This window comes from Athene noctua, chromosome 13 (assembly GCF_965140245.1).
Source record: "Athene noctua chromosome 13, bAthNoc1.hap1.1, whole genome shotgun sequence".
NCBI lineage: Eukaryota > Metazoa > Chordata > Aves > Strigiformes > Strigidae > Athene > Athene noctua.
The window spans coordinates 4,442,996-4,466,553 of NC_134049.1; the positions used below are offsets into that span (position 1 = coordinate 4,442,996).

Consider the following 23,558-nt stretch of genomic DNA (forward strand, 5'->3'; position numbering starts at 1 on the left):
TTAAACACTTGAGACAGGCCAGATTCCATTATTACTGAGGTCACTGTACTTGGTCCCCACTCTATACACAGAGTGTTGTTTTATATATGCTGGTGGTCAAAAAGACCACAGATTTGGCAAAGAGATAGCAATCAGGGTCTGCATTTCTGTTCCCAGGTTACTGCTTGGCAAACCTGTATTCTTGAAGTACCAAAATAAAAACCGGTCATATTCCTGAGAAAAGCCAAATATCCACCAACATCAACTAGACAGGACTGATAGTAGTTTGGTATCTTGCAAGATAGAAGTCACTTTAGCAAGAATGCTCAATGTCAGCTTTTATACTCTTTAGTATTTATGTTTAACTATTTCAAGGGGAAATTAAAAAAAAAAAAAAATCAACAGCACACATACCAAGGTTTAGACTCAAAATCTCCATATTGTCCTTCATAAGTGAGGTGAAGATGAAATAATACCTATTTTCTTTTAAAAATAACAAAAGTAAAAATTAAGTGTAATGAAAGCACATCAAGAAACAAACTGTACAATTTCTGAACTGCACTGTTTATTTTGCTGCTTGAAACCTAAGTGACAGTATGCCACTATAATTATGGGGTTTCTTCTAAACCTTTACTACACTGCAGATACAGAAATATACGGACACATTTTTGGAGAATTGACATTTTGCAAAATGCAGCAAACATTTCAATTTATACATGAGAAAAGGAAGTGTTCAAAAGGGTATGCATTTCAAGTTATTGCAGGTTATTTCTGTGAGAGAATTTCTGCAGGTAAAACATGTTTAAATTTAACCAACAGTAACGTGTCAGTGTATTTAAAATCATGACAAAAATCTTCTCTCTGGTCATTAACTGCCCTTTGACAAATTACTAGGATGTTGTATGTTTCGGGCAAGATGTCAATACAGCATAAATCCCGTGGCATTTTGGTTTTCTTCTGGAGATTAAAGCTGTTTTTTTCTTGGGATAAATGCAGCAGCAAAACACAAACCAGCTGATCAAAAAAGCACTTCTGCCATAACTCCAATAATTTCAGGGCACACCAACCGACAGTAGTTTTGCCATTCCCAGTTCTTTTAAGGTTTACATCACTGCACTGTTGCCTTAAGTACGTTTGTAAAAGCTTGTTTTCTGTTAGGCCAGCTTGCTGACTACAGCCTGGTTGAGAGAATTTAGTTGGTTGGTCCATTTATCTAACGCAGTATACCGTGCACCACCTCTCTTCTGATGATCCAGTTCTAGGAGCTGGTTGACTTGATCAATTCGGCCATGTATAGTGCTAGAAGTAAATAAATAAATAAATAAACATCACTAATGCACATGGACATAGGAGCTAACAGTAAATCAGAGGTAAAGTAAGAGGTCTTATACAAGAGAGACACAAAGTCCATTTCAGAATTCAGCCCTTTTATAATCTATTGGCCTGGGTAGTACTGCCTATTTAGTTCATCATGATTGGAAACCAAATAAACCAATTCATTGGGCAACGCATATTTTATCTGCTTAGCTATTACCTACATATAAACTCTAAAGCAATATGAGGTAAACAGTTTTTGAAAGTCAAGGAATCATGAAAAAATAAGATTTATGCAGAAAGAAATTAAAATATAAACCCATGTATGGATTATATTTTCCTAGTATATATAACAAGTTACCCTCAAAAAAAAAAAAAGATTTTACAAATTGTAGCAAGTTTTTCCAGTCAAGGAGAGCAGACTACTAATTTGTCAACTTGAAAATGTACTCAGAAATATAGAAGGGTATAAGCAGCAGGTACTAAGAATAACAATTTTCATAATTCCATAATAATTCTAGTAATTTATGACATAATTCAAAATTAAAGTAAAAACATGCCACTCAATCCCTCTGTATAATTTTCTGGGCTCACATCTTACAAATGTACTTTACTGCTCATAAGCCAAGCAAATCCAAACAAAGTCAACATCACCTTTCAGTTCTAGAATCAACCAGTATTGTCACAAAGAACACAAAAATTTTGTTGCTGCTTGTATACTTTGTTTTAAAGTAATCAAAGATCAGTAATCAAGAATAAAGTACATACTTATCCAATATGCACTGCACAAGCAAGCTTTCCACATCAGCTACATCTATGTTTAACTCCTAAAAGAAAAAGAAAGCTCATTATGCTGCTACTCTGTTTTGCAACATTAAATCCTTCCAATATTTTCATCTACAGAATTTGGTTTCATTTCTGTTTTTTACTGTTTGAAAGTATCAATTCAGTCCTGATCTATCAAGCAGAAGAATGTATGGCCAATGATCAAGAGCTCAGTAAGCTCTCAGAAAAGGCTGAAAAGGCTAAAGCAAAATTTTTGGAACTCAGAAATGAGTTCCTTTGCTGACTTGTTGAAGAACACGACACACACCCCCACCCCCCCCCCAACCCCAACCCCGCAAAAACCCCAAGGAAATAAAATAAGACAATAGTTATCAGAAAAGAGTCTGTACTCAAAACCATTTAGAAGGCTAATTGCATTTTCTGACTCAAGTGAGTTCTACAAACTTAAAAAAACCCACAACATACAGAATTCTAAAGAGAATTTAAGCATAAAAATAGGCATCTTTAATACTCAATGATATATTTTGGAATGCTGTGAATTTTTGCAAGAAAAATTAGACTCACAGGAGATGGAAACAGTCATTTATTGTCACTGGTTTTTAATTTTGTTCTTTCCAGATTAGGGAATGAAATCAGTGATTCTAGTCCAATAGTTGGTTTGTTCTATTACCACAGTTTTGTAACTTGTACAACACAGACATCTGAAGATCTTTTGAACAAAAGGAATTAAAATTTGGATTTTTATATTCATAAAATTTACATTCATAATTACATTTTGAACTATACAAATTTCTCTTTTTATATTTCTCTTCAGAAAAGTGCTTTTCTACACCAAATAAAATATGGTAATTGAATATTTTAGAAGTATATTATAGTATATATTATAAAAAGCATTGGGACAACACTTGAAATTTACATTTTCGCACTGCAAAGCTGCCAGGAGTGCATCAGCACTACTTTATGGTTTAGATTATATTTTAGATGTTCTATTTCTGGAAGCACTGTATTTATTCAAGAGCTTTTATTCACAATTAATCATTTACTTAAACAACTGCAAGGCTCCACTGACACATACCTTAGAAATAAAAGGAATATGTATTCTTGTGTAAGGCTTAATTAATTTTATAAGCACTTGTGTTCTGATGTTTCGCAAAAGCTCTATAAGAGAAGAAAAAATAAATACTTTAAAAACAACAGTATTGAAATAAAGGTGCAATACAGCTCCACATTGAAAGATATCCTAAATACCATAATCTTTTAAGGTAGTAATTCAGTGAGGTGGGGAAACACAACAAAACAATGGGACCCTTTTTTTCCAAAGGGATCCAAGCAAACATGGAATTCTGAAGATAGACAGATAGGAATTGAAAACTGTTTAAACATGGAGCAATGTATTTCCTGGTAAAAAATAAAATTATTCAAACTAACAGGATAAATCATACAGATTATTGCATGGTATGTTTGCCCCTCTCATTTATGGCTAGAACGCTTGCCTTGTACAAAAGTGAAAAGAGGTATTCTTAAGGAAGCTTAAGTCTGTGTGCATTTAACTTCATGGAGAATAGTCACGTTTTAATTAAAAGATGAGGGCCTAATGGTATAATTATGACAAGGAACTGAAGAAGTATAAAACAAGAGTCTGCAACAAAGTGGCTGGTTTTGCTTAGATAAGATAGTGCAGCCCTTGTTTTAGAAATTTTTACATTGTTACAAGAAAATTTGGATAAAATGAAAGCATGAATGACAATTGTAAATTAACAGAAAAAGAGCTAGATCCATTTTTACCAAACTAGTTACATAATCTGGTCTTCAGTATTATTTTTCATTATATAAACGGTCCTTGTGTATCTCAATAAAACTAGGGAGATCAAAAATATGAGAAAGGTATGTAAACATTATAACCACGAACACATATTCTGTATCACGACGGAGTGAAAAAGATGAGAATGTCTTTTTTCCCCCTGGATATCAGTAGCAGACTATTATCATAAGAGGTGAAACTCAAATTCTCTTCAATCCTTTGATTCAACTGTCCTTTTCTTGCCTTCCAGTTCTGTCATATTTCTTCCTTAAGCATCCATCTCTCTAATCTTACACAGTCTCCCCCTACAAGACTTTAAAGCTTACCAGTAGTCGACATGTAACAGCAGTAGAGGGGTTATATTTAGTTTCCCCTGCTGTTTGCCATGTTCTCTTTTACAAACAAGAAGTGTGAGAAAACCAGGTCTCTGGATTTTACTCTTTTTTTTCATGTAACTATCCAGCTAAATGATCTTGCAATGCTACAGTAAACCCTACTTTTGATGAAAACAGTAGCTGTCTGAAAAACTGGACACTATATTCAAGTGAAGAGACATAAATTCTTAGATACATGACAAATGCAGGGAGTAACTTTATTTTGTCATGTTAACAGAATGGAATAGCATGTGTTACTGTGCTCCCCTGCTTTATTAAGTGTAGGTAGCATAAATCTAAATATCTTTTTCAACATATACACTCGAATTATGTATCTTGTTATATATTTTATTACTACACATTTATTAAGGCAACCTTCATTACATTGTCTACATATTTTGTCTTTAATCTGAAGCAGAAAATTAACCTCATAAACTATTAAATACCTAACTGTTGGGACTGACACAAACAACCTTTACAAGTAAGGGTTGCCCTCATTTAATCCTTCTAATGGAAAAAAACCCAACACAATACTCAAAATATTCAGTGCCTAACACCATCGTAAATATTAACTTAGAATATCCACTCTTGCTAGAATTTTCTCCAGCGTTCCTAGAATTCTTTGCAGTCATTCTACATGCCTGGATGCATGTCTTCCTTGACCAACTTCTAAAGAACTTGGAAACGGTAAAGGAATAATTCACAAGTATTTACAAAGAACTCTAACTTTGCCAAGAAGAAGAGAAAACATGGGGAAATAAAAAAAAAAATTTAAAAGGACAGCTTACCCAAGTAGTGAAAACAAAAAGGATTAAAATAGCCTGCAAAAATACCTTCAATGTGCTCCCTTATGAAGGGATCGTCCATGATGTTGCTGTGATTTGTTTTTAGAATCTTCTCAAATTCAGTGATGTCGTTATTCTGATAGGCACTTCAGAACAAAAAAAGATTCTGAATTATTATTTTTACAAGTTAAACAGACTCATAAGACTGTGCTCTACATCTTCTAAAAGAACTGTATTAAGAGTTGGTAGCAAATAATTATATTCAAAACCTTTATAAGGAAAAACTATTTCAAGATGAGATGCAACAGAAATGATCTTTCTCCTACTTCAATTTTAGTAGCATTTACAAAAGTTTAGTGCGAACATTTAGTTATTCCACAAGTGCACTCTAGTTTCCAAACTTTTGTACTTTAAAAAGTTATTTTAAAAAGCCTAGACCCTAAAAATAGCCAATTTTGAAAAGTATCATTACTTGAATTTTGGCTTCATGAAGCCATACTTTATGGAACAAGTAAGAGCTAAAAAGAGTCTAGAGGGCCGTTGCTGTTTCTGGAATGTCCATCTTAAGATGAATTCTAAAAATACTGGAAGATGGAAGAAATCCTGACTTCAGGGATTAACCATCCATTAATTCTGGCTTAATATTACTTCTTAGATTCAGATTTATAGCTGACTCTTAGTATATGTATCATTTAACTAGTCAATCTTGTTATGTGAGAAAGGATTACAAACAAAAGGTGGGTTTAGACACCTATTGTTCAGTAGTGGCATCACAGCATCGTTTAAAGGTAAGAGCTGTAACCACTGAAACAAGATCTTTTTCTTGTAATATAATGGGCTTACAATTCAAATCTATCATCTTTTCTTACAGGAACAGTCAGCTGTAACAGAAACTATCTATGAACTAATCAAACTTACACAGTAATTTAGTTATATTAAGCCACAGGCTATCAATATTTAATTTGAAAAACACAGTGTTCAATACGTGCTTTCAACTTCTGTTTAGTACTAACACAAACATTTTAAAAACATCTATTTTTCCTTCATAGTCTCTGTCCATTTTCAAGTTGTTTTTGAACTGGTCAAAACCAAGTCATCCTTTATTATCGGTAAAATGGGCAATAAAAAGACCTGTTAAATTTAAGGTGGAACTTGAGTTTATAAAATGGGAGTTACAGGAGCGGAATGGACTGTATCACATGAAACTGGTAAATTTTACTTAATAATTAAAAGGAATTTCAGTTAAGTATATTTTATTCTTTATTCCAGAAGTTTCTTTTTATCATATGTAAAACAACATAGAATACAATATGAATTAAAACCATAACTGCAATCTTTGGACTTGATTTTATCCTCTGCATTTTTCTTATCTACACCGCTTTAATTGCATTATTAATTTTAAAAAATCCGTTATACTCAAATGTCGAGATAAAAGATAGAAATTAGGACTATGAATAAAATCAGATTGGGTAAGGCCATCTGGAGTTCCTTCTGCCTCAAATTCACATGAAACTATGACAGCAAAGTAGAAAAGACATGTCTAAAGTGGAATTATTGGAAATAGTCCCTTAATAAACTGCCAAATCATTTATTCATCATTATGTCAATAATGAATGAACACCCTCACTTTCAAAAATTATTTGTATGCATACAGTGGGAGAGCACCATAGCAGTATCAGAGCAAGGTTTGTTCCAACATGAGATCAACTGTGTATTTCAAAATGTCAGCAGGCATTACTTCTTACATAATGAAAAGGTGGGAAAATTTTCCTACGCATTGTTCATTTTTTTTTGCTTGATAAAGCAAAGGCAGGATAGAGTGGATGGAACAGGTTAGCTTCAAAGCACAGTATACAAAAACCACCTCAGTTCAATTTATCTTGCCTGATGATCTTAATACACTAAAAGTTCTCACAGCACAGTTGCCCCTAAGAGGTAATGAAGCCTTCTGTTGATTTTCACCTAAGTTTGAAGAATAGGGGAGATCACTTGAGAGTTCAGTTTTGTATTCCTAAATTGTGAAACTCCTTTAATAATCATGACATATCCATGCATCCAATTATTCTGCTGGCTTTGGTATAAGATGTCAATCCTCTCAGCTTCTCATGATCAGCCAAAGCCTAAAGACTAGTTGCAGTACAAGGTGGGACAACTTTATTTAAAGGAAGAAATAAGGGTTTTGCCACTGCATTAAGAAATTCAGCATAGTAGAAAATAACAGCATGTTTCTGTACCCCTACCTGGTATAATAAAAATACTTTGGTATGTCATCGTAAATAAAAGTTTCTTAAGAAAAACAGTCTATAAATATTCTCCCAATATTTATGAAATAACTGTGTTAGCTGTGCAGAGAAAAGCCATGTATAAAAATGTTCCATTTATGGACAGCGAGTCTTTTGATTTTTTGTTCTCTTTTTCAGAAAAATGAAAATCTTACCTTACTAAATTTGTCATTGCTAGAATCTCTGGATCATTTTTGTATGGTTTAGCCTACACAGAAACAGAAAGCACAATACGCATATTTAGATTTTAAATATTTTCCTCCATTTTCATATTTTGGGTAATTCTCCTATCAATTCAGAAAAGGTGGGGGGAGAAAAAAGGAAAGAGAAAAAAAAAATACCTCCTGAGAGTCAAATGGATTTATTCCAGATTTCATGAGCATGTTTGCTAAGACCAAGTATTTTAAGCAAGTGGTTCTTCTGGGGCTCCCTGATTCATCATAATTCTTGAATGCTTCAAAAAAATCAGTATGTGCCTTTTCAAACTCTCCTTCTCTTAAGTGCATTTTGCCTCCACATTCTGAAAAGAAAACACAGATGAAGAGAAAAGGAACACTGCGTGCTTGTTGCTGACTACAATAATTGTACTCAGAAGTTCCATGCTATTTCTAAATAGATTACTGAAATATTTTCAGGAGTCTTTTCATTCTCTGAAATTGCTAGGGAAAAAAAGCATTAGGGCCTTCACATACTGCACTGAATTTTGAATAAACCCATTCCAAAGAAGAAAAAACAAAACCCAACCTCCACCATAAATCTAAAAGAACAGTAATCCTCACAGCCAATAATTATTTAACCTTATGTTAAAATACTGTAAAAAGTGAAATGGAATTAATCTCCATTTCAAAGGCAATGGACTTTCTATATTTTTTGAATTTTCCCTATCTTTTGAGCAAAACCACACAGAAGAATTGAGAAATACTCAATATCTCCTTTTATTTCTGAAGTACCCACTGCTGTCTGATTGTCTGTGCAAGTGCCTACAGCAGGGGAAGAAGGAAGGCACAACAGTATTTTAGAGAAAGACACACAGCATGTTTCCACTACAATTCATCTCTACAGATAATAAATAATGTTTTCAAACACATCTTAAAGCCTTTCAGTTCCTGATGAATTTGAGTGAGGTGAGACATCAAGCACAAATTTACAAAAGGGGATTGCAGAAATAGCAGTCCTTTCCCTTCTACTAGCAGTCCTGTCAAGCCTTTGTTTTTATCATTTGTAAACGCCTTTGCATTTATCCTTTGCTGCCTGCTTTGGCGTCAAAACAGCTGAAAGTCTTCCTCTTGTTATTCTGTTGCTTCTCTCCTACACTCTATGTAGACAGCTGTCCTGCCTTTCTGACCAGTGCATCTGGTACTGAGGCACCAGAACAGCAGAGATAAGTCCTACAGGAGGCAAAGATTAAACGAGGAGACTGTAGCCACTGCATTTGTAGCCCCTTATTCACACACGGTTTGTCTGCCTCCGAATTGACAGGATCCTCTGTCTTTACAGTTGGAACTGGAAAAAACATTAATTATCAGATTTTCATAAAACTAATCTATGCAACAGAAGTTAAATGAAAAATTGAAGATTAACTTGCCTCTGATAACGCCCATGATCAGTGGATGAGGAATGGCTGACTTGATGTGCAATGACTGTTCATATAGTGCTTTAAGTTTTTTGTTATTTTTCTGTGCTGTATACATTTGAATTTCCAAAGCATATATTTCCAATAGTTGAGTACCCTTTTTTAGGTCATCTTCCCCATCATCAGTCTAGGACAGATTAAGTAATAAATACTGTGAAATTTTAAGAGAACAGCAATTTCAGTTTTATACTAGTAAAAAACTGATTACCAAATACTCTCAGTAATTTCCTGTCAGAAATAAACATATTCCTAAAACTTTATAATTTTTATATAACTATTAACACAAAACATATCACAGGCCAAGTTTGAGTATTTTTGTTTAATTTAATGTTTTCCTCAGAACTTTGCCTTTTATTCTTTACCACTTTCCTTGAACCACACTCTCAGTGTATAAATGCCGTGACTGACACACAGGCATATATAGAGATAACACATACAATTCTTCTGCTGCCTATAACAGAACCATTTCCCAGATATCTGTAACCCATTTTCCATGCTGGTGGAAGAAAAGGGGACATAAACAAGCACAGCAGGCTGCATGGCTGGTTTTTTTTTTCCCCCTTCCAAATGGGAAAGTAACAGCTGTACTTTCAATTTTGAGTAAAGCTCACTTGGAATCTTCACTGTATTTTAAAATAAATGTTTATGCATTATAGATTATTCATATGCTTCTCATCCTTGCACCTGACTAAAAGGAAATTTAATCAGCAGTTGTAAATAATTTTATTAAAGTCATCTTTAAACAAGGAATAAAACACTTATTTTTTGTTCATGTTATCAAACAGGTAACAAATTAAAGCAGGCACAGTACTTCTTCCCTCTGCACTAAAGATCAGCAACATGCCTCAAAGGCCAACAACAGATGTTAAAAAAAAAAAAAAAAGTCAGTGTTGTTTACTAAGCTACAGTGATTTTGAATATAAAGGTACCTGGCATGACTGATGCAGCTGACGCAGAATCTTTTGTAACTTTCCATATTCTTCTCGTTCTAAATATAATTTGCCAAGCTGTAATGAAAGAGAAGTGAAAGTGCTAAGGTCTATTAAGATTTCATAATTATAAGAGTTAGCTGAAGGTTTCACAAACAAAAGCAAAAAATTGTAAGTCATATGTTTTACCTTTGTGTTTGTCTTAAACCACAATCTATCATTCTTAGCATCTTTCAGAGCTTCAAGTGTTGTTTCGTAGAATTCCTGAAGCAAATCCATCTGACATAAAAAATCAGAATTCTATAATTGTAAACAGCAAATTTGTACCTGTTAATAAAGTCAACCTGAACAAACTAAAAGTGCATGCTTGAACTTCAAAATAAGAAAGGTATGTGCATCTTACTGAATGTCTGCTTTTAAATTGCAAAGAGCTTCTAAAGTAACAAAAGTACACTTGTTTTTCTTATATGAAACGGATATCATTAAAAAGCATTCACATTTTAAGATTTGCAACCATCTATCATGCTAGTGAAAAATGAAAGCCACCTTACAGAAGCCCATCTTACATAACCAAGTAATAAAATTCTTATGTTGTGTAACAAAAGGAAAACAGGCAACATTGCTCCTACTTAAAAGAAGAAAAACAAAAATAATTTACATATCAAAAAGAAAATATGATTTACAAAGAGAAATGGTCAAAGAAAAAGATGCTTTCTCCTTTCTATACTATCAGTGCTGTGTGAAAGAAAGCTCTGAACACATCAAACCGTTTCTTTGCATAAAACCCAAAAACACAACATCCAAAAAGGAAATCAAAAGTGCTGAGTATGACCTTTAACAAAGGTTCTCCAGAGAATGCATTGTTTGTGGCCGTTGTTCTTTTGGGGATAACAGATCTGTGCTATACATCAAATTAAGATTTCTCAATTGTCCCTCCAGGTCTGGCTCCCAACTCTATTTAGACCAAACACACTGACCTCTGCCAATGAGGTATAGTCTAAGACAATCCTTTAGACCTAAAGACTAAACCATCATTCAACTATTAAACTTTAATTTCCTATGAGTGGCAAGACAGGAAGGATTGTGATAATGACAGAGGAGTCATCACTAAAGACCAGTGATCCTCCATATGCAGATGTTACTTCCAGGTAGTCAGTTAGGGGAGCATTCTACTCTCCATAAAGCTTCTACAACACCACAAAAGGAAAGGAGCTGGGCTGTGGATCTGTGAACACGTACTTAGCTTGCACAGTACACTCAAAGACAGGCAGTATTTAACACCAACAAAGCGTTGGTGTTGTCACTGCAAAGTTTTTCAAAGGTTCTCCTCTCCCCCCAAAGTATATAAAAAGTATTGTTTAATTACAAATTATATTTGAGAGGGCACTTACAGTGTGTAGCCACTAGGAAAAAAAAAAAAAGTATCTATTTACTTATTAGCATAGAAATCCTAGGTAAATATTGCCAAAAAGAAGACAAACTTATGAAAAGTTATCTATGTTGATAACATTCTCCATTAAGTGTGGGAAATATATTTTAACATACAACAACAAATTAATACTGCAAATGTTCTCTATTAAGATCAAAAAACCCCAAACCAACAGACTACCACACACAAAAAGTCCACAGTTAAAAATGCAAAAAGGAAGACCACGAACACGAAAGAAGTGATGATCTAACCTGCTTGGAAGTAGAGATATAATCAAGAATAGAATTGATGGATTTTTCAGAGTAATTCCTTGTAACTGCACTCCGTATGTAGGTCAATAGCTGTTTATATCTGTTCATCATTTCAGGAAAGTTAGTCTAAAAGAACAACAAAATGATGTTACATTTTTTAATTCTTGAAAGTATTTACCTCAACAAAGAAAACAGAGTTGGCTATACAACTATTTGGAATGGTTGCATACGTAGCATACAAATTTTTCACTGATTTGTTCTGGTGAAGTACACGCATACAGAAGCATCACCAGTTTCAATATGATACCTCAGGATAGCAAGGACTGAGCCTCAAACTTTCAGAGTATCAGTTGACTACAACAGCTATTTTGCATCCAGTTTGCCTTTGACCTCCAACCACCACGTCATTTCCCTGCCACGTCTGTAGCAGCCATTAAAGGCCGCAAAAGACAAGTTCTGGCAGATTTAGTTGTCATAGCCATAAATTAGAATAATAACTTAAGATCTCTGGATCAAACACACATTTATGCCATTTACTCTCAAGTGATAGCTGTAATTCCTACCAATTTAAAGTTTATTTTAATCATCTGTTTCAGAGCTTTGAATCCCCATTCTCCTTTTTCACCTTCGAGCTCCAAAACCTGAAAAAGAAGAATTTTTTAAAGAGTATTTATAAAAGCTTTAATCAAACTTAAACTGATTTGCATCTTCTTCAAAATGTACACAGCTCATACATGCCTTTTTCCCCCCACTTTGTTCCTTACAAAGTAACGCTTCACTCTGCCCTGTTCTTCAATTTTATTCTTCCCTGGTATTACTGAGAAAGTTACCAAAGGGTATCTCATTAGTTTTCACAACTTAGCTGATGTAGGGAGGGTGAATTGTTACTTGAAGATTTTGTTGTTGGTCTAACACCAAACACTAAACTTTAACGCCACTCCATAAATACATATACACAAAAACGCTGTAACACCCCCCTGCAAAGCTGACTCAACTCACCCCTTGACTAAATTAGTCAAAAATTCACACTTCTGGATTACTATAGTTTCTTCACATATCAGAAAGGCTTCTAGGCTTTAATGTAACATAGCCAAGGGTATGTTTTGTAAATAAAAAATTCAGAAAGTTTTTTAAAGTCATGTATATAATACCAGTAAACATAAATAAGCCAAGAGATGCAAAAATATATTTTTTCTTTAAAAAGTTGCATCTAACATATTGTTTTCTGGTGGCAGTGTGCAAACATTAGAAATATAAAACTGACATGAAGGAAAGAAACTCTGTATCACTTAGTATTTATACATTTAAAACTTTGCAATCAGATAGCAAACCAAATATAATACATTACACATAAGACACTGGGGAAAATGCCATTTCATTTTAAAAAATGAATGGATCTGGCTTCTATACTTGACATATGAAAACACACTTAGGATTGTTTAATTCATTTAGTAAATTCTGAAGATTAAAACTCAGTTCTGCAATAAAATAGAACAATTCCATGTCCTATTTATGCTCCCTAAGAATGATCCTGAAAGGCAGTCAGCCAGGAGTCTAAGCTGTCCAATGATAAACTTAACACATTAGTAAGTTAAAATATAAACATTACTCTTAAAATTCCAGAAAGTAACTCAAATGGTAAGTAAATATTTTAAAATGTGAATTAATATAAAAATGAGAGATAGAATATAAAGACAGAAAACCTTCTGAAAACTGCTTAACGCCGCTTTGGGATCATCTTCCTTCAAAGCTTTGGAATTGTAGTATTGATTTTCCAGATCCACATTTGGTTCAGAATTGCTGTCCTCAGAATATTCCTATGTTTTAAGAAAAAAAAGAGGGGAAAAAAAAAAAAAAAGTGAAAAAACCTAAAGGTTCAGAGCATCTAATATTCTGCTGAAAATGGATAAAATATATAAAAACATATTGCTCAAACTGACACAGAATACTTAATATATTAACAGAAAATGTTCAGTTTTAGAGTACGTTACAGGTATGGACTCATAATGATTTCATCTCTCTCCCATTACTAGGCCAGCCTTACCATCCAACAACACTTGCCTGTCAACAGATTTCTTTCTGCACTAATGAACTCACAGCTTTATCAACTTCGCCTTTATAACAAGTACAGACTGTATTATTCAAATTCTGCCAACTTTGGTGTTTAAGGACAGATGTCTAATAGCATGTGTCATTCCTGCACTGGGGAGAGAACATGCTGGCCACTAGTTTTCTGAAAGGTGCTCTATTATACGACCTTTGCTATCCACGGAAAAGACTCTGGCTGAGCTGCCACACAAGTAATGGTTCAGCAACAGAGGATATAAAATGCTTCCATGAATCTCTCTCTAATCTGCCTTTTTATGCCATAACGATTCATACTTGTCTAAGGAAATTAAAAAAAAAGAATAATGACAATAACACCAGCTGCTTCTGTGCTGAGAAGCAAGAGATGATTGAGAAAATGCTAAAGATACTGCCAAAGAGGGTGGGGTGGGGCACAGGCACAATAATTTAATCAAATAATTACCCATCATGTACACCAGCACCAAACAAATTGAATAATTTACTTCTATGAATTATTCCTTCATTAAAAAAAAAAAAGTAGTACTTCAAGGCTTTTTCTGATGAAAAAACCTAAGTATTTTACCTTCTTTTGCTGAAGGGCAAGTGTTGCACGTATAAATTGCAAAACACTAACAAAACTCGAATAATTTGAGGTTTACACAAGTCAAAAAACATTTCACATCTCTGCATTTTTAAGCCAACTTCTCTCAACAGAGTGCTTAGCTATTAGGAGATAAACTGTTTAACAGAATCTATTTCAATCTCGAAGTTACTGTCATCAGAATAACCTTCCCTTGTAACAATATAAACAATGCATGGTCAGGTGCCTTCTTTAATTTAGAATTTCTTCTTTTACTGTACTTCAACAGGCACATTTATTCTTTTGTTCATTCATATATTGCTAGGATTAATGGACTCCTTCAAAACCATGAAATGGAATGAAAAAAAGATGAGGCAAAAAGAAGTTTTATATTAGCTTTCTTCCCTACAGTACATGCAAATCTTTCAAAGTTTAAGTTTTCTAAGGTTCTAATGGAAAAATTAATTATGGGAGCTCACAGTTGGCCCAAATGTTATTAAACTTGGTCCTTGGGACATTTATCCTTCAACCTGCTAACGTTTCTGTGACATGTAGAAAAGTTGCTCACATATGTGTTTATTTATACTCACACCAAATATTTGTATTTAGTGAGACAGAACAGACTTAAAGGTCTAGTGAATTCTACAAACCTGTCTTCTGAATTCCCAGACAACTATAAAACTTAATACTGAAGAAACCAGCAAGCATCTTATTTCATTGGGCAGGCTTTCATTTTGGTTAGCTTGTTTTCGTAAATTCTTTACCCGATTGATCCAACACTGATGGAGCAGCTACAAGAACATGCACATAATGTCAACAGCAGTAAGCTTATCAGACACCTCATGAAAATATAGGCTGCCAAAGCTTAAACAACATAGCATTTAAGATACACGTAATCAGCTGATGTCTTGTTTACACTAAACTTGAACAATGGGGAATATTTTTGGCAGAAGTATCTATTTGTAAAGATGAAAGGAAAGCAAACTAAATTAATTCATTTTACAAAGCAATGTGCTGTTAGCCTAAAGCCAGAAACATCTGAATTTTCATCTTAGCTCTGGCAGTGATTCTGGATGTGGATTCATGCAGGAAGCCTTTTCTCAGATCATTTTTCTCAATGCTAAATATCCCATAAAGCTATTTTCCTAATAATAATACATAATAAAGAGTAAGTGTTAAGTTTAAAGATCTTTTTCTTTTCCTAACAGAAATTCTCTGAAATGCAAAGGTAGTGTTTTATGTTATATTTTATGATATATTTTTCTTTCACTTGATGCCCGTTTGCCTCACATTGAGTTTAGGATGCTGACATGGACTCAAAGCTCTAAGGGAGATAGGGCTTTCCTACTTCCAGAAAATGTAATGTAAGGTGCTTACTTTAAAAAACATATTTAGACTTCATGGCTGTGAAGAAAATTTTAAAAACATGAACTAATGGTTTAAAGCCATGAACTAATAGAATTTCATGATGATGCCATGAATCTGTAGACAATAAAAAAAAAAAAATCAGCCATGTAGATACTGTATCTGAGTTAAAGCATCAGTGTTAATTATGTCAGTGCTGATCAATTCAGGAGGACCAACACTCCTTTTTTTGATGAAGAGATGGCTTAGTGCAGTATGACATGAATGTGAGAACATCTGGCTTTTGCCAAAACCAAAAGTAAAGAAGGAGGAAAGGAAAAGTGTGAAGCTGTATCCTCAAAGTTCAAACTAAGAAAAAGATGCATTTCCTTCCCAGTACAGAAAAGTTCTTTTAACAATAACTTCAGATACCAAACACCTAACCTTTCCTCACCCTCATTTTTAACACTCCTGCTTCCTGCCTGAACAACTTCCCCAACTCAACCCTTTCAGGTAGAAAGTTTGTTGCACCAAAGAATGCAGTACCAAACTAGAAGTGCACAGAAACGAAGCAGAGTATCAGTTTTATAAAAAGGATTTCTACATAACTGTAAAAGTCTCTACTGTACCATCTAAACCTAATATTCTGCATAGTGAAGAACACCCTTAATTATAACTTCAAGATATAAAAGCACCTGTGTGATCTACTTTAGCTCCAGCTGATGTAAAGAAAATAACAGGCCTAAGAGCTTTTTTTATTAATATCTTGGTGCTATTTTTTAAATGGTCATCAACACTATCAGTACAAATGAAAACAACAGAAGTCTGAATAAACAGAACTGATCTTTGAAACCAATTTAGTTCTCCCTTGTGAGGATCAAAGCAAGTGGGGTTTTTTATTATTACTCGTGAAATTAGAAAGCCCCGATGCAGCTTTAAAAAAATGTAGTTAAAAAAAGTTAAGATATTATTTAAGCATTGCTCCATTGAAAATCTTCATGTTCTAAATGTAGTCAGTTATAAGCAATCCAATTCCATCACCTAATTTTTTAGGGGAAGAAAAATTACCACACTCGCTCATCTGTAATGGAGATAAAACCTCTGATGTAGCTTGCTCTGCCTGGAACATAGTTCGTTCAAATAATTTTAATAAAAATTAAATTAGTACCAAGTAACCAATTTAATTTCAAATTCTTTATTACATTACGTATTAAGTTTTGACAAAATTAATTTCATCTAGTAAACAGCTTTAAAATATTAAGCCTCAGCTTCTAAAATGAACACACGTAGAAGACCATTCACCCCAGTCAGCTTTAATTGTCCTTTTTCGGACATCTGCAGTTTCTCCAGCAGCAAAGCGAATTAAGAGCACTCAGTGCCACCGACCCTTTCCCTTTCACTGTGGCAATTCAACGTTTCATGCTGTATGAGTCCTTGATGATCCTGCTTGGGTTGATAGAACAGACCCACAGTGCTTACAAAGACCCAGTCCTGAGCTTGGTGAGCAATGGCAGAGGAGCAGGGGACCAGGATGGGTAAGAAAACCAGCTCCTGGTTTCAGAAAACTGCAGCAGGAGCCTTAGTCAAAGTGGTCTCGAGAGATTATATAGAGCTCCTGATGCTATGAGCACCTCTCCTCAGAGTAAGCTACGCGAACTTGGAGACGGTAAGACTGTATCAGTGACATTTAACAGTAGATTTGTGGTATTCAGCAGATCAGAGTGGCACATTAACCTGGAAAAGTTAAACATGTACAAAACCAAAGGTATAAGCATTTTGTGAGAACTGCTGTTGTTTAGCTACTAATTTTGTTGTCTCCTCTCTCGTCTGAAGCAGTTCCCTAACCACCTCTACATTGAAAGTGGAGCAGTAATCTAAAATTTTGCTTCTCTGTATATCATTCACTGGCTGTATAGGGACCAAACTCCTACTTTGCAAACCTTTTTTTAAAAAAAGGGAAAGTAGCTATACAGAGGATAACTTTCTAGACAAAGGACACAATACAAAGACTTCTATTTCTGTAGAAATGTATCCTTCAAGGACACTGTTAACAATACTTATTACTGTCAATTTTCAATTGCTGGTTATTTTACCAAATTTCAACCATTGGTCTGACTCAAACCATTCTTCTTTTATGAAGTGCAATTGTTTCTGAGAATAAGTCTGGTACAAATTTGATTTTACTTCAGTTAACTTTGTTTCATAACCATGGGATTTAGGGGGTCAGCTAACTCTAGGATTTGGAGTGAAGACCCGGTGTTTTGCAAGAGCACTAGTGATGTGGGTTGAAGCAGTTCGTTTGTTTGGGGTTTTTTTAAAAAACCCCACAGAATGCCTAAAAGAAGACAACTAGGAAAAAAAAAAAAAAAAGGCAGTAACTCCTCAATATGTTAATATAACAGCTTGGCAACTCAGTTCCTTCAACACTTAATCTCCAGTGAATATGCAGTATTTTCCCATAGCTCACATGCAGTGGCTGCAAAGGGACCAAGGGAACACCATCCCAGCGCTCAGTACCGCCTGCTTTGCCGTTTGCTTTTCTTGGACCACTGGCCCCCAGGCACCAGGACAAAAAGCAAGTTAACAGTTTCTATGTGCATTTGCCACTGGTATCCAGGCACATGAATATAAAGCAAGCAATCAGACTGGAATGCAAAAGACTAAGGAGGAAAAGAACAGAAACAAACCATGAGAGTAAAAACAAAGAGTGTGTGATCTGTGTAAGAAGTCCGCAACCACTCAACCATGCACGGGGAGTCCTGGTTTTCTTTTCCACGTTCCAGGTCTCTCTGCTTTTCTTCTCCTACTCGCTAACTCTGCAAGTCATCTAGTGCCTGCTGGCTCACACCGGAGCTGACACCAGGAGAGTAAAAAGTCAGAGAAGCCGGCGATTTGCAATGGGGTCAGTACAGTTCCATGGGAAGAGAGTGCTCTGACTTTATTTTTTTATTTTTAAGCAGAAGTTGGAAGGTGCACAGAAATGAGTCATGAGACTGCAGAAAGAAAAAGCTCATATTATGACGTGTAAAGAGTATTGAAAAGCAGCACCTTTTCTTTCTACCTCTATCACACAGCTCTCCTATAATTATGTGCATTCTTTTCTAAAAGTCCAGTTTTTAGCATAACTTAGACCTAATTCACTTCTGTTTAACACCCAACTGCATATCAGATCCTGGGGGAGATCTGTTCTGAACAGAGTGCTAAATAACACTCTCAGAAAAAAAACTCCAAAACAAACCGAAGAAACAACCAACCAACCAAAAACCAACAGAACTTACTGAACAGAATTTGTCAATGTTCAAATGGAAAGAATTTACTGGTTAATTGTTCTCATGCTTTTTGTCTCAATACTTCCTTCTGAGATATTACAGTAATGAGTGAAATAAGCCCCAAATATATTAATTGTGTTTAAAGATGAGTCCAAAAAGAATGCATAAAATACAGTATCAGGACACATGCTGAGCCCATGTAAAATATGAAACAGTAATTAATTCAGAGAACAGTATATACTATGTCCTCTGCGAAGCTCACTATTTTTGTTAAAAAATCGTGTACTAATGTAATAAAGCATAACAAAGAAGCAGAAGAGGGTAAAGTGGATCTGCTTGATTTGGTATCTCCCTACTTCTGAATGCTTATTTTTGCAGCATTATCACTTTCTTGTTTGCAATATATATATTTTTCAAAATTATGGCAATACTGAGAAAGAGGTGACAGTATCTGCATGAAATTTCAACTGCATCTTCTTAAAATGCATCAATATAAGGTGTGCAAATTTCCCTGCCTACAGATATGATTGCTTATCAAGTTTGGTAACATATATAAATCCCTTTTGGAATGGAGTATGTTTCTCCCTGTTGGAAAGTGAGAGTGAACCAATTCACGTTTACTAAGCTACCATTCTGATAGCTTGAAATAAAAAGTAAGACTGCCTATTTCCTAATATCAACACAGCCTGAAAAGGGAAATCCTCAGTAATCTGAAGGCATGCTCCCCATATTTGAGCCCTGCTGGTCCTCACAAACCTGTAGCCACCTCACCAGGATGCACACTGCTGGCTGTTCATTGGAACTGTATGCAGGTCTTCTACTGAAGTCACTGAAATAATACAACTCCATAACATAAAAGGACAAGTTGCTGAGCAAACAGATTCGTCTGTCCTTCCCCCAGATTGATTTTAGAGTTGAATTTCAGAACACAATAAGATGTCACATTAAGAACACCACAGAGAAAAATCCTTATTTATTTAAAACAAACAAACAAACAAACAAATCAAGTAGATGTATTAAAACAGCTGTCAATGGTGTTGTCATTGTGCCTGGAAGAATCAATTTCTGGAGAAAGGCTGAGTTTAGTCTCAAAGTCAAATCTAAACATAGCTTTCTGTCTGAGACTGAAAATGAAAATGGGATTTACAATGGTTCTTCCCTCCTCCACTCTCAAGCTGAAACTAGTAAAAAAGAACCTGGACTGAAATCATATAGGCACCTAATAGCACCAGACTAGACATTAAAAGTGAGTGGTTTTTGTAATGACCAGTAAACATTATTCTGTTTATTGAAGCGTAAAGTGGAATAATCCATGTTATAATCAAGGCTGTCGCTGTACATTACTAGCGAATTGTGAATCTCGGTCCATCCATCCACAAATATAAATGGAGATTTTTACCTGATAGCAAGACCTCCATCCAACAGATAAAGTTAACTTTTATAGGAGTGGCTGAGGTTATTTACATGCAAAACCTTGAGCAATGAAAAACTAAGTGGAAACAGTCAGGTGGGTAGTCTTCAGTTGTTTAACAGTGTAGTAATTAGTCTAATTATACAAAAATCCATGATGAAGCTGGGAATGAGCCGGGCCTTCAGGATACCGGTTCACATTTCGGTTCAAGTGTGAAACATTTGTATATTTAAGGAAATTTAACTGACTGGTTCTACAGAATCAGCAGGTCAAGAGCACATTTAAAGAGGAAAGGCCGTAATCACTTCTAATAAAAGCTGACAAAATGAAAACTTTTGGGGGAGTTGAGAAACAACATGTTCTTTTCACTACTATTTTTATGCTAGTAGCTACCCTGGGAGACCTGAATCTAGTTTCACCATACTGTCTTTTGACAAAATATTTCTTCTTTCATTAACTTGCTGTAATTACTGCCTCTCCTCCTATTCCTTAAAAAAACCCCAAACCACCACACATTCATGCTTTTATTTTCAATTCTGTACTTAGAGTATTTTGTCTTGTACTATTTTTTTTTGTTTCAAACCCTTCTGCAGCAGCCTTTACACTGAACTTGAGAACCATGCATCCCCTTATAGTCTTTTCTTAACTTAACTAGATTTATATCAACATGAAAGGAAGAAAGAAATCAGGCCCCGTCTTCAGGGCCCTTTTTTCCAAACAATTTTGTGTAACGCCGCAATCACAGTCTCAAGTATATCTGAAAACAACATTCAATCGTGGTTTGTTAGTCCAAGAATGCTTGAACTAGTCTAGCTGGAATATTTTTATTCACAAGTTCTGGTTGGGTTTTCTTCCCATCAGTTACAAAGCCAACTTAAATTTTAAAAATCTGTTTTATTTAAAGATGCAGCCAGCTTAAGTATTATTCAATGCTTTACATGGGAGTTACATATGAAAAAGAAAAAAAATTAACACGCTCCTAATTATTGCAAGCAGTATTTTTAAATTTTTTGAAAGGTCTGGGCTAGTGGTAATTAATTACGATGAAGTCCCAGGAAAAGTAACTACAGTCAGGGGCTGAAATTTGCCACAAGCAAGAAGTTTCAGGAAGGTTTTTCCAAAGAGGAAGAAAGTACTTCAGAAAAAAAGAAACACAGGAAAAAACATCAGACCAGCAATTATTCTTGGTGATAGCTGACATAACGCATCGTGATCTTAAAGCTACACTCTTACTCAAATTTATATGTAGACAGCTGCATTTAAAGATTGAAAAAATACAATTCCAGTGGTTTCTCTACGTGTCCAGTTCTCACGTTATGGATATTCAACATGAATTCTGCTGTGTTTAGTATTCCTTTGGTTGTATCACATGGAAAAACAGTATTTTAAATCAGGACACATTTCAGTGTTAATGAAAATGAATGGACATTGATTTTGGGACAACCTGGACCAACAAAATATTTTTAATAGTCTCAGTGTATTTCCTTCAGAAACCTTGTTTCTGAAAGCTTGTGAATTCATTCGTGGACTTAAGTGGAACACTAACAGTTCCTGGAGCACTGACACAAGTAGCTCACAAGGTTAAGTCGACAATTCATGTCAAACAAAAACTCTTACGTCCATTGAAAAAACTCAAAACCAAACCTAGATGCTTTTATTCTATATCCAATGTCATCCAGCCATTCTGAGCAGTCCGTAACAAAAACTGCCCAGAAGCTATTTCAAATACAATCAGACAAGTCTTTTAAATTAATTCATATGTAGCAGTGATTGTCAAATAATTTGTTAGAAAACAAATCTTCCAGGAGCAATCGTCTGAGGTTTTTCAGTGAAATTGCAGTACTGTAAATACGGGTTTAGCTGAAATGAATGAAACATACTCTCAAGCAAGCCTCAATCATACACATCTTTTTTAAAAAAAACGTTTCTGTTCTAAAAACCTATGCAAAGTTCAGGCAAGCAAAAAAAACAACCAACCAACCCTCAAACCTATCAGATAATGGTAACAGAATTACAACTCATCAGACAGCACAGAAAACATTTTTTGCCTCAAATATGCCAGTTATTGGGTTTACTGACCTACCCCAAGATGGTTTTACTCATGGTAAGGGTTTTTTTTAAAACTAATTTATAGGAGACATTACAACGAAACAATCCCATTATGTTCCTAATTTTCTCCAGATAACAGATCTGTTACAGATAAACAGATCTGTTGCTAACTGCAAGCAGCACTTTTTTAACTGTAAAAGCTTAGGAAAAAACCTGATGTCAAAATGTAACTAGATACAACACGAGAAACCCCAAAACCCTGCAATTAAAATAAAATTTTTAAATGGGGGGCAAAAACCTCACTAAGACTATAAAAAGTTTTAAAAAGAGTACACCCTGGGCGTGTTGCCTCAGAAACCGGCCGTGGGGCCGTTTGTCCTCACTCCCCTTTCTCTTCCCCCCACTTTTCCCTCACTTTGACTCTCACGCAAGCACAGGGATGACATCGACCCCCACGAGCTCTCGGGGAGCAGGGCAGACAACTTTATGACTTGACTTCGTGCCCGACACTTCGGCCAGAGGCAGGAGGAGGGAGGGAGGGAGGCAGCGCGCCCGAGCCCTCCCCTCACCCCGACCCCTGTGCGAGACAACCAGCGGCCCAGGCTCGCTGGGCCCGAGGGGGCCAGCCCGGGGCCTACCGAACTTCCCGCGGCCGAAGTTGGCCTGTTCGTCCGCGGAGGGGTGGCGGGGCCTGCTCCGAGAGCACCACCCGCCCCTCGCAGCCGCTGCCCCCACTCCTCCTCCCCGGGAGGGAAACTCATCCCGTCAGCGCTCCCTCACGGGGCAGCACCCAGCGGGGCTGCGGCGGGCGCGCCCCGCCAGCACCGGCCCGAAGCGGCGCCGCTCCCGCCAGAGCCCTCTCGCCGCGCCGCGCCGCCGACCCCCCCCGCTGCTCCCCACCCCCCCGCCGCCTCCCCGCGCCCTACCAGGTCGTAGTCCTCTTCATCATCGCACATGAAATCATCCTCCATGTCAGACATCTTGGCCGGAGGACGGGCGGGGGGAGGAGGCAGCGGGCACGGCCCCTTCTCCCACAACCCCGCGCGCCGCGGCCCAACGTGGCTCCGCTCCGCCCGGAACCCGCTGCCGCCCGCCCCCGGTCCGGGGCGGACGGAGCCCAATCCGCGCTGCACCGCCGCCGGCTTCCTCTCCCCGTTAGCGACCGGCCCCTGGCAACCGCGGCCCGGCTCTGCGTGATGGATTCAAAAATCCCGACCGCTCGCTGACGCTGGCAGCGCCGCGGGGCCTTTAGCGCAGTTCATCCGCCTCGCTCCG

At 36.2% G+C, this 23,558-nt stretch overlaps 1 protein-coding gene across 2 annotated transcripts; it reads right to left on the minus strand.

Annotated features, from left to right (window-relative positions):
• Window positions 1-522: 522 nt before the first annotated feature.
• COPS2 (COP9 signalosome subunit 2) lies at window positions 523-23,320 on the minus strand. 2 transcript variants are annotated; one of them, XM_074917429.1, is made up of 13 exons: window positions 23,210-23,320; window positions 13,267-13,380; window positions 12,127-12,204; window positions 11,564-11,689; window positions 10,073-10,162; window positions 9,884-9,961; window positions 8,907-9,081; window positions 7,663-7,841; window positions 7,477-7,529; window positions 5,088-5,185; window positions 3,155-3,237; window positions 2,062-2,120; window positions 523-1,278 (listed from the first exon to the last, which is right to left on the minus strand). In XM_074917429.1, the coding sequence occupies exons 1-13, from the start codon at window positions 23,261-23,263 to the stop codon at window positions 1,134-1,136; spliced, it is 1,332 nt and encodes a 443-aa protein (XP_074773530.1). In that variant the 5' UTR covers window positions 23,264-23,320; the 3' UTR covers window positions 523-1,133. The 2 variants fall into 2 exon arrangements, with proteins under 2 accessions (XP_074773530.1, XP_074773529.1); XM_074917428.1 differs by having other exon boundaries at window positions 10,073-10,183.
• Window positions 23,321-23,558: the final 238 nt, after the last annotated feature.

Excerpts from the sequence above, each read along its gene's own strand:
- COPS2 (XM_074917428.1), bottom strand. The coding sequence starts at position 23,263 with ATGTCTGACATGGAGGATGATTTCATGTGCGATGATGAAGAGGACTAC. Across the intron at positions 3,238-5,087 it reads CATAAGGGAGCACATTGAAG|AGCTTTTGCGAAACATCAGA; the intron begins GTATTTTTGCAG and ends CTTCTCTTATAG. Across the intron at positions 2,121-3,154 it reads ATATTCCTTTTATTTCTAAG|GAGTTAAACATAGATGTAGC; the intron begins GTATGTGTCAGT and ends TTTTTCTTTTAG.